Source organism: Caenorhabditis remanei, chromosome IV, assembly GCF_010183535.1.
Source record: "Caenorhabditis remanei strain PX506 chromosome IV, whole genome shotgun sequence".
NCBI classification, from domain to species: Eukaryota; Metazoa; Nematoda; class Chromadorea; order Rhabditida; family Rhabditidae; genus Caenorhabditis; species Caenorhabditis remanei.
Window position 1 is genome coordinate 7,679,661 of NC_071331.1, and position 10,205 is coordinate 7,689,865.

A 10,205-nucleotide genomic window follows, 5' to 3' on the forward strand; every position below is an offset into this window, starting at 1 on the left:
ATTGTACTTCGCTTCGATTTTCTCACGTTTTTTGGCTGTTTTATTTCAGATTTTTAAATTTCAGGTCACAAAATCGTCCTCGTCATCAACATCGCCGTAATGTCTCACTTTCATCTCCATTATTTTGCGGTTAGTTTTATTTTCGAACAGATATTTCTTCTCCGCCAGAGATTATCGTTTCAGATATGTCCCTGGAATCAATCGATCGCGCAATTCGAGGACAGAATAAATGCGAAACTATGGAAAACGCTATGGAAAATTATGAGCGGTTAGTCGCACCATGTTCAGCAAATTTCTTCTCCGCCTTCAGTTGTTTCAGGTCGCTTCAATGCCTACCAACTCGCCAAGCAACGGAAAATATGCAACATCAATCAACAACAATTTATTAGAAAACAGCCAAGAAGTCACATGTCCGATTCATCGTCATTCCACTCCCAAGTCTCCTCATCTTCATCCATCACAAGCTTGATGCCCTCTTCGATTTCGAGAATGTGCTCATAAGTCCACGCAATTTGTGATTCATTGGTGTTCTTAAGCCATGTTTTTGCGCGCTCAGCGACTACTTCCAACTTATCAGTTGTCTTTCCCGCCGATCTAAGATGGGTTTTGAGTTGATTCCAAACCAATTCGATCGGAGAGAATTGACAGTGGTAAGGTGGAAGCCGCACAATCTTGACACCGAGAGATTCCGCGTACTCATCGACATAGTAACGTTTCATTGCATCTCTTCCGCCCCTTGTTTCCATTAATGCTTTCACTTCCTCCCACAGCTGCAAATTAGTGGCATCCACAGCACAATCGACGTTGTGCTTTTCGAGAAATGCGCGTAACTCTGCCTTTTTAGAGCTTTTGGTCGGAAGCTGTAAAACTTAATTTGTATATTTTTCCAGATCATCAAAACACCTTGTCAACGAGAGTATTGTGAATAGTAGCATTGTCGATAACGAGCGTTGGCTGTCGGCCCTTTGGAGTCGCCGCAACGATTTGGGGCAACACTTTTTTCATGTACTCGATGTACAAATCGGAAGACATGTACTGGTGATAGTCCACCAAGATCTCAGACGGATGACGATTCGGAATAACAATATCAACGGATCCTGGGAGTACTTCTGCCTCCGTGACTACAGCGAGCACAATGGCTCGTTGACCTTTATCGCTAGAAGCGGCGAATCCAGGTCTTGGCTTCTTCAAGTCTCCCATATTGGCAATCAGATACGGATTTGTATCCGTTGGATTCCATCCTCGGGTTTTCGTCATCCCGTGGTAGATCCACGTCTCGTCGTAGTAACAAATAAAAGCTCCCTGTTGTCTCAACTCTTCCATCATTCTCAAATAACGCGCTCTCCAGTTCACAATTTCATCTCTTGTTGTGGAGAATGGATTGTACGTCTTTAGCTTGTAGCTATATCTCATGGCTTTAAGTTGACGGTACAACGTTGAGGCAGAATACGGATAATCATAAAGATTCTGAAGATCGGCATGAAGAGACTGAATGGAGAAGTTCGAATCGTCAATGTAACACTTCTGGATATGATCAGTGATGATTTTCCTCTCATCCGAATCCAAAAGCTTCAATGCCGTCTCATTCCTCATCTTTCTGGTTTGACTCCTTTTAACTTGATTATCAACTTCCATTTTTTTATTAAAACGAATGACAGTAGTTTCAGCAATGCCGAGAAAAGAAGAAGCCAGCTTATTAATATTGCGGAAAACAGTGAAGCGAGCAAATGTTCCCAATTGGATCTTGAAATTATCCAGCTGAGTGACGATGTTCTTGATCATTTGCATCAACCTCGCTTGACTGTTTCCCGTTGGTTTCTTCACTTCCACCGTATTGAGCTGTGTGACTACTTCATAGAAGGATTCGTGAAGAGGAGTCTAAACCGAGGAAAAACTAGCATGCAACTAACGAACAACTTCGATTTACCTCATAACTAGTCTGGCTGGATGTACTTGTGCCTAACTCGGTTTGAGTAGAAACATCCGTACCATTGTTAATCAACAAGAATCCTAGTGGAGACTTTTCGAGGTCATTGATCTGTTTCAGAGAGAGCATTTCTCGTGGCCACAAACGAGTTGAACTTGCTAATCCGAGATTAGTGAACCTCACTTTCACATTAGGGGGCAACATTTACCTAGAACACAACATGCTTTTCGTGTCATAGTTGATTGTTTCAGCTGCATTGAAAGACTAAAGTACTTCAAGAATAACAAAGAAATAACCAAGATAATAATTGTGACACAAAAATTTCATCTAAAAACAAATAAATACCACAATAATACAATCACATCACAAAAAGATAGCTCAACACTGAACATTTCGTACAAAAAAAGAATAATTATTCCATTCAAAGTTCTGATGATGAGTGATGACGACGAGATGTGGGATTAAGTCGATGAGCCTTCCGTGATCGCTGAACGAAGTTGTAGACATCGAAGTAATCTGAAACATTGAAGGCGGAGAAGAAATTTGCTGAACATTGTGCGACTAACCGCTCATAATTTTTACTAATTATTCCAGTTTTGCTTTTATTTCGTCCTCGAGGAGTACTTCTTCTGAACGTTGATACTTCGCGAAGTTTAATCAGTGCCGAAATCTGTAAGGAACACTTTTGGAGAAGAAAAAACCTGATCTATAATGAAACAGACCGCTAAACATAACAGACTTCTTATGAAAAAGACGACGAGTGGGAGTGGCGATGAATCTTCCGAGTTGTGACTTTTTGTTTTTTGGCTGTTTTCTAATAAATTGTTGTTGATTGATGTTGCATATTTTCCGTTGCTTGGCGAGTTGGTAGGCATTGAAGCGACCTGAAACAACTGAAGGCGGAGAAGAAATTTGCTGAACATGGTGCGACTAACCGCTCATAATTTTCCATAGTTTCGCATTTATTCTGTCCTCGAATTGCGCGATCGATTGATTCCAGGGACATATCTGAAACGATAATCTCTGGCGGAGAAGAAATATCTGTTCGAAAATAAAACTAACCGCAAAATAATGGAGATGAAAGTGAGACATTACGGCGATGTTGATGACGAGGACGATTTTGTGACCTGAAATTTAAAAATCTGAAATAAAACAGCCAAAAAACGTGAGAAAATCGAAGCGAAGTACAATTATAATTTTTTTTCCCAAAAAAAAACCCCAAAACGCGTTGAAAATCGATAAATTTGATGATAAAATTGCTTGAAAATAGGAGAAAAAAATATTTGATTTAAATTTTCCCGCCAAAGACTACTGTCGCACTCGTTTCGACTGTGTCGAAGTGACGTCACTTTCGTGGTGAAATATCGCGGACGAGGAGTTGTCGGATTCTCGGCCAGGACTTCTTTTCGTACAGATCTCGATAATACAAGATTTTCACAGCAGTGCGAGTCGTAACGCGCTCCGTCTCACAATGATTGGTATGGTGCCAAAAAAAAACTTGACTAAGTACCAAATTCAAGTTTTACGTTTATGTGGTATTTGTCGTATTTTCAATAAAAACCGCGACGCGCACGCAACGCGTCACGGAAAAAGTTCAAGTGTTCACCTTACGCCTCGCACTCCTATGTTATATTTACTTTGAGAACAATTTCCAAATTCCGATTATCATTAATCAATTTTAGTTCTAAGCTCCAAGTGCTTCTAATTCCAAAACACTAATAATCAACATCCCCTCCCCTCTTCTCACACCAAAAAACCATTTCAAGGGGGGTCTCCCCCCTTGAGAAGTGTGAAGCGAGCAAAGAGGGGATAATGAGGTGGCACGAGCACTCATCCCTCCAATTTTCGAGACAACTCACTTAGAATAAGAGTTCATCCTTCCCCCCCTTCGTCCCCTTCTTTTCACTTCCCAGTCACTTCCCCCTCTGTCAACTACTTGATTTGGCCATTTACTCTTATTTGGTGGCGTGGTTAAGATGAAAGGAGACTTGACGCATTTATTTGCACTAAAAATGTAGTTTCATAATGATTTTGAGAGCAAATAAGGGGAATTTTCCCTTTTTTGAAAGAGACCTGTTCCGAGACGTGGGCGTGGTTTTTTCTCCTTTTTCTTCAATTTTTCCCATCATCTCGATTCTTGATTCCTTGAACATTTCCTGTTATTCCTTTAGATTTTAGTTTGCGTTACCATGATAAATATGGCTTCTTTTTCTTCTTCACTTTTGCTCCCTCTCCTATCCTTTTTACTAATTTTCTCTCGGATTATCAGCATCATCCTGTTAGTTGCTCGAGAAGAAAATGTTTTAGATTAGTTTTTTGCTATGATAGTGATGTTTTTTGATGCGTTTTTAGTTGTGAGGCTCTCAGAAAGTTGTTTTTTGAAACTGTCGATGGAAATTTTTCCAGTTTTTAAAAACTGATTTATTTGGAACTTTTTTACATCTACGGTGCAAGATTGACCAAGTTGCAGAACTCTTGAAGAATTTAACGCTAGGTTACCTCAAAATTTGTCAGGATTTCCTCCAGATTAACGACATATATAGATTTTCAGCTTATTCATATCAGCTCCGCACAGTTTTTGCAACTGCGCTCCACCGAAATACCCTTTTAAAATGTCTCTTTTTCTCTGAGTCTCTCAATTTCGCATACAATTTTCTTCGGTTTCGGTAGAGCGCGGTTATAAAAAGCGTGCCGTGCACAAAAATAATATATTGATTGAATTTTTTTCAGTTTAAAAAAACTGATTTATTTGCGACTTTCTTATATCTACGGTGGGAGGTTTATCAACTTTGTAGAATTCTTGAAAAATTGAACACAATCAGGTTGAAATTTGTCAGAATTTACACCAGATTAATGACAGATACAGATTTTCAACTTTATTCTATATTTTGTATATTATTAGTCGGTATTTGTTTAGTAACGGTTTCATCAAGATTTTATCATAAACTATGTATTTTATTTCTAATTTTATTCTAGCATTATTTGCCATTGTTAAGCGGAATGCAGTTTTTGAAACGGCGGAAGACAGGAAGCAAAATAGAAAGTCATTTTGAGAAAACGATTCTGGACTCACAGGATCTAGGGGTGAGTACTGAAATCGTTCGCGCTCCAGTAGACATTGGCGGCAAATTCAAATTTTAATTTTTCTCAATTTGACGTTAAGCGTGGCAGTTCGATATGCAGCTTAATCGACCACTTTTTGAGCCGATTTATGCCAGTTTTCGCGCATTTTTGGCCAAGTTCAATTTCAGTACTCATCCCGACACCCTGTGTGGACTTATTTTGTTGTAAAAACCTCCTAAAAATGGCTACACTTGTGCTAAGTTTCGTTTTTCTTTTTGGTTGAAACTGATAGCTTTGCTTCAAAAAACCTCAAAAATTGGGTCTGGTGCAACCAGACTATTTGGGATCAGTAGGAAGTTTGGGTCGAAACTTCTGATCAGTTAGTTCAAGTAGGAAAAAAAGTTTCAAGATGATATCGTCTGGGCGGAAGGCGGAAAAACCTTTAAATCGCGAAAAGCGGAATTATAAAATTCTGCGAAAGAAGGAATTCCACTCAACTCTTCATTGGAACCCGATTTTCTGAGAAAAACATTTTCCGTTTCTACTATTTGTGAAACAAATGTATTTTTTGAATGGGTGTTGTTTTGATCGCGCTAGAAAACTCTCTCTGCTAGAATTTCAGAATTTTATGATTCCTATGAAACTAACAGAAATGTTGGCGGAAGAGAATAAAAAGAATTCTGCGAAAGGCGAAATTCCTCTCAACCCTGTTTCGAAAACTTTGACTGTTTCTTTTCGGTACTACATATGATTAACGCATTTGCTTTAGAGTTCAGTTCTTCAGCTTCTTAATAATTACTTTAGAATGGAAGGTTTTAGGTTGTCCGTCTATAGTCAATATTAATTAAAATTTACTTTCACAAATTTTTCAGTTTCATAAAGCTAAAATTGCTTTCAGCTTTTCTGTATAAACGGTAATGTTTTCGTGTATCAAAAATTAGTGCTTCGTTACATTTCGGTGCTGTCCCGTATTAGAATGGTCCGAAATAGAACTGGTTCATATCAGAACCTCCAAATTTAAAAATGACTTTATTATATGTAAAGTTAAACTATATTTTAGGCGGTTCTGATTAGTGCGGTTCTATTTCGGGTGGTTCGAATTCGGGCGCAGTTCTGATTAAGCGCGCCATCTACTATTCTAATATGTAGATGAAACGTTGTCAGAATTTCCACTGAATTTCATAAGAACATGTACAAATAACAATTTTAGTATGTTTCGTTCATAACCGAATTCTGTTTAATAACAGTTTCAATAAGATTTTATCTTAAATGAAGTTACTTCAAACTTTAGTTAATTCTATGAATTAATTCCTTTATCACTCATAATTTTTCTAAACTATTCTCGAATGTCTTAGTAATCCATACTATGACAGTTTCATTTTGGTATTATAATTGACGCTTTGATGTATTGATGTTTATTCTAATCGCTATTTTTATTATAAGTTTGTAATTATTAACCCAAATTAGTTTTATATTGTCTGTTTCAAAGGATTGATATTTGTTTCTAGTTTTTTATTCTACGATTTTCTTCCTTTGGCCATTAAATATAACCCTGGAAATTTAAAAAACCTGAAAGAGATACGAGACGAGCTTCGTTCAATTTAAAATCCCGAAACCCAAATTCTCAACTTTTTTTCACGTTTGACTTTGAAAAGTCTCGGTTTCGAAGTTTTGATTTTTAGCAATCCGTAGCTGGTTTTTTGATATTGTTAATTAATTGAATAAATATCTGCTCTTCAACCAGAAGCCAAAAATATGGACACAGGGGTGCGAGGCGTAAGGTCCGCAACGAAAAGTTTCGAATTTACCGGCCGAGTCGCGTTGCGTGTGCGTCGCGTTTTTCATTGAAAGGTGCACAAACACACGATAAACTTGAACTTGGCGCTCAGCCAAGTCCTTTTTTTGGCACGGTGCCAACCGCTGTGAGACCGAGCGCTTTGCGTTTTGCACCCCTGTGTTTGGTGGAATAAGTTTGTTAAGTGCCGACCGACTAACTTTTTCCAAAATCTACGGCTTCAAGAAGAACATTTATCCTTAAATTTTTTAATGTTTTTAATGTTTTAAATTTTTTTGATCATACACCTATATATACATACAAAGCCATTCAGTTGATATTTCCATAATACACTGCTGGACATAATTATAGATCCACTTGAATTGTTCATTTTTCTCGAAAATATTTTTCTCCACAGAAATTTTTGATGTCACATTAGTTTACACCCCGGATGGCCTAAATGCTACCGCTATCATCTTCTGTCTTTCCCAAAACTTTAGAAATTAAATCCCACAATCTGAGTATTATATGGTATGACCTCGAAGATTCAACAACTCAACTCAAAACTTCTGCTCCAAGATTATCAAAGTCACTAAACTTTTCTAAATTTTCACAGCTTCAAAATGGGTTTATCCAGTTATCTTATCAGTTATAAATAATTCTCATACGTTTTGCCATATGAATAATATTCATCTCTCATTACCTTACTGTTATGTAACAGCTTTATTTTTGAATTTTGAGACTAAACTTTGATAATTTATTTGAAAATCTTCTACTCTGGATAAATAATAGCATTTTGGGAACAAGCGGCAATAACTGACTGAATAAGCGTAGTCTGTATCACAATAAGCTAAAACATTCAAAATTATTTTTTGTCTGTAACATCTGGGTGACTCATAGTGTGACTCACATTAAAAAATTAATTAGATTTTCATTGAACCATTCTTCAATTTTCATATTGATAATCAGCTTCACCATTCTCATTTTTTGCTTATTCTTCTTCTTGTAAACTTATTTCTAATCATTTTTGAATTTTCACACTTATTTTCTCTCACCCACTTCTCACTGTTTCAACGTCTTCGTATTCATCCGTTTTTCATATTTTCGCCGTTGTGACGTTGCTGTCTTGATCCCGTCATTAACATATTTCGTATTTCCAGATCAGCAGTTCAGGTGTGATGTCGTTCGATTTCGACTTGACCGCACCGTTCCAGACTGCTTTCACAACTCGGGATCAACATGAGCACCGGCACAAAGTTAGACCAGTTCAGGTGAGCTTACAGCGGAATCATAATTAAAAAAAAGGGAGATTGATTCAAATTTGATAAAATAGTGAAACAGGGGAACAAGAAAGTGTTTGCTCAGTTCAGATACAAGATCGATCTATCAGTTTAAAACTTGTTAAAAACTGCAATATGAAACAGTAAGCTTTTGAAGATTGAAATTTATTTTCAGTTTCAAGTATTTCATTTAAAACTGTGGATTTTCAATATTCTAGTCATCGATGTTCTACATAGTAACCACAAGTTTTAATCAATAACAAGACACAAAAATGAATAAATTGAGTCTCATTAAAAGTTTTTCTAAAAATCATAGACTAGAAGCTGAACATATTATAGCGATTCGCACTTATCTCATGGAACCTTATAAAAATGACGAAACTGAGAATCTTTCACTTGAACAATGCTGGTCTTTTTGGCATTAACACTCGGCAGCACACGAGGAATTAAAGTGACTGTGAATCAGAATTAAACATTACCTTTTTAAAATGAGAAAACTAAAAATTGCTCTAAAAATGAAGCTAAGCACGGCACGCTTCTTACAACCACGCTCTACCGAAACCACAGAAAATTGTGTGCGGAATTGAGAGACTCAGAGAAAATGAGACATTTTCCAAAGGAATTTCGGTGGAGCGCATTTGTGAGAACTGTGCTAATAAGAAAAAATTTTATTGGCCAAAGGGATTGATTTATAGACTGAATGTTCAATTTTCCAACTGATGAGTGCATGTTAAAACATTATTCACGTTGCTTCAAGGTTGCCTGAACCCTATTCGAACACTTCGGCCTTCTCGAAGTGTTTCTTGTTTCAAGTAATTCAAAAAAATCAGTTGACTTTCATAGTTTCAATTATAATGCTATTTCCGTATAATTTTTAATTACCCCAAGCATGAAGAATCAACCGAATGAGCGCATTTAAAAAATTTCGACAAATCAGAAATTCGAAACAGAACATTCATGGACATTATATTATTTTAATGGTACGCTATAAAAATAACGGAACAGAAAACCTTGCACTTAAAATGAATCATCGAAGATTTACGAAAAAAAAGTTCCGAAATGGAAAAATGTTTTCTCAAGAAAATATCATTTTCAATTTTATTAATCAATTTTTTCTGTTTCAATTAATGCATGAATCCATGTTGTACCAGTTGTAATGTTGTGTGATGACTCATATTTATTCATGTAAACGATTCCACGTCACATAGAACAATACTTTTTTATCGCACTACTCCGACTCAGGTAGCTCACTGTATCCCTTCTGATAGTTTTGAAAGAAATAACAAATTTCCTTCAAAAAGTTGTAGTTTTTACTGTTGCATCGAATTGGTATCAAAAAGAGTAAATAGTCGGATGATTGATGATCTCAACATAAGGTAAACTCGCTCTATAGATAATTTATAGATAGAAAACTATACATTTTTAATTGTGAAAAATGTGCATTTTTAGCAATCAAAAGTCACTAGGCATCACACTTCTTCCCGTCGCCGAGTGGGAAATGACCTTAATTGTACTGTCAAATATTATACGGGAAACTGTGATCTTTATAACAACTACCCCTGAAAACATACATAATATCATTATAAATATTCTCCAGTAAACTAAGATAATGGATCAGCAAAGTTTTAAAAACTGAAACAAGACAAACTCCAAAAAACATATTACAATGTGTTTTAAATTTTTTCCTGTTTTGTAGATCACATATTTTGTAGTTGGAACTATGTTTGAATGCTTTTTTTTCTAATTAAGCTTTTCGTTAATAGATTGAAAGGCGAAACGCTTTTATTTGATTATTGAACTTGTCGAATTTTGAATTTCAAAATGGGTTCATTTCGTTCGTCTGCCGAAATGAGGTAAAAAAATAGTAAGCAATATTCTGTTATTTACTGTTTTACGAACTCTGTAACAATTCGAATGTAGTTATTCATTATTGTCACATACCCAAAGTTTCCCAGCAAGTGCACACAGCGAAATATTATACCGTATCTAACGTTCAAATGTTTTTATCAAATTACATATTAACTCGGCAAAGTTATTAAAACTGCGCTCCACCGAAATGGCTTTGAAAAATTTCTATTTTTCTCTGAGTCTCTCGATTTCTTTAAATAAACTCAAAATAGAGCGCAAGTCAAACTATCGAGTGACGTATTATTTGTTTCAT

At 36.2% G+C, this 10,205-nt stretch overlaps 1 protein-coding gene across 1 annotated transcript; it reads right to left on the reverse strand.

The window, feature by feature from the left end:
* Nucleotides 1-404: 404 nt before the first annotated feature.
* GCK72_012756 (uncharacterized protein) lies at nt 405-2,131 on the reverse strand (the record flags this gene model as incomplete). The annotated part of the gene is made up of 3 exons (XM_053729376.1): nt 405-860; nt 904-1,878; nt 1,928-2,131. 3 exons carry the CDS (start codon nt 2,129-2,131, stop codon nt 405-407), a joined length of 1,635 nt encoding a protein of 544 aa, XP_053584148.1.
* Between the last annotated feature and the right edge of the window lie 8,074 nt (nt 2,132-10,205).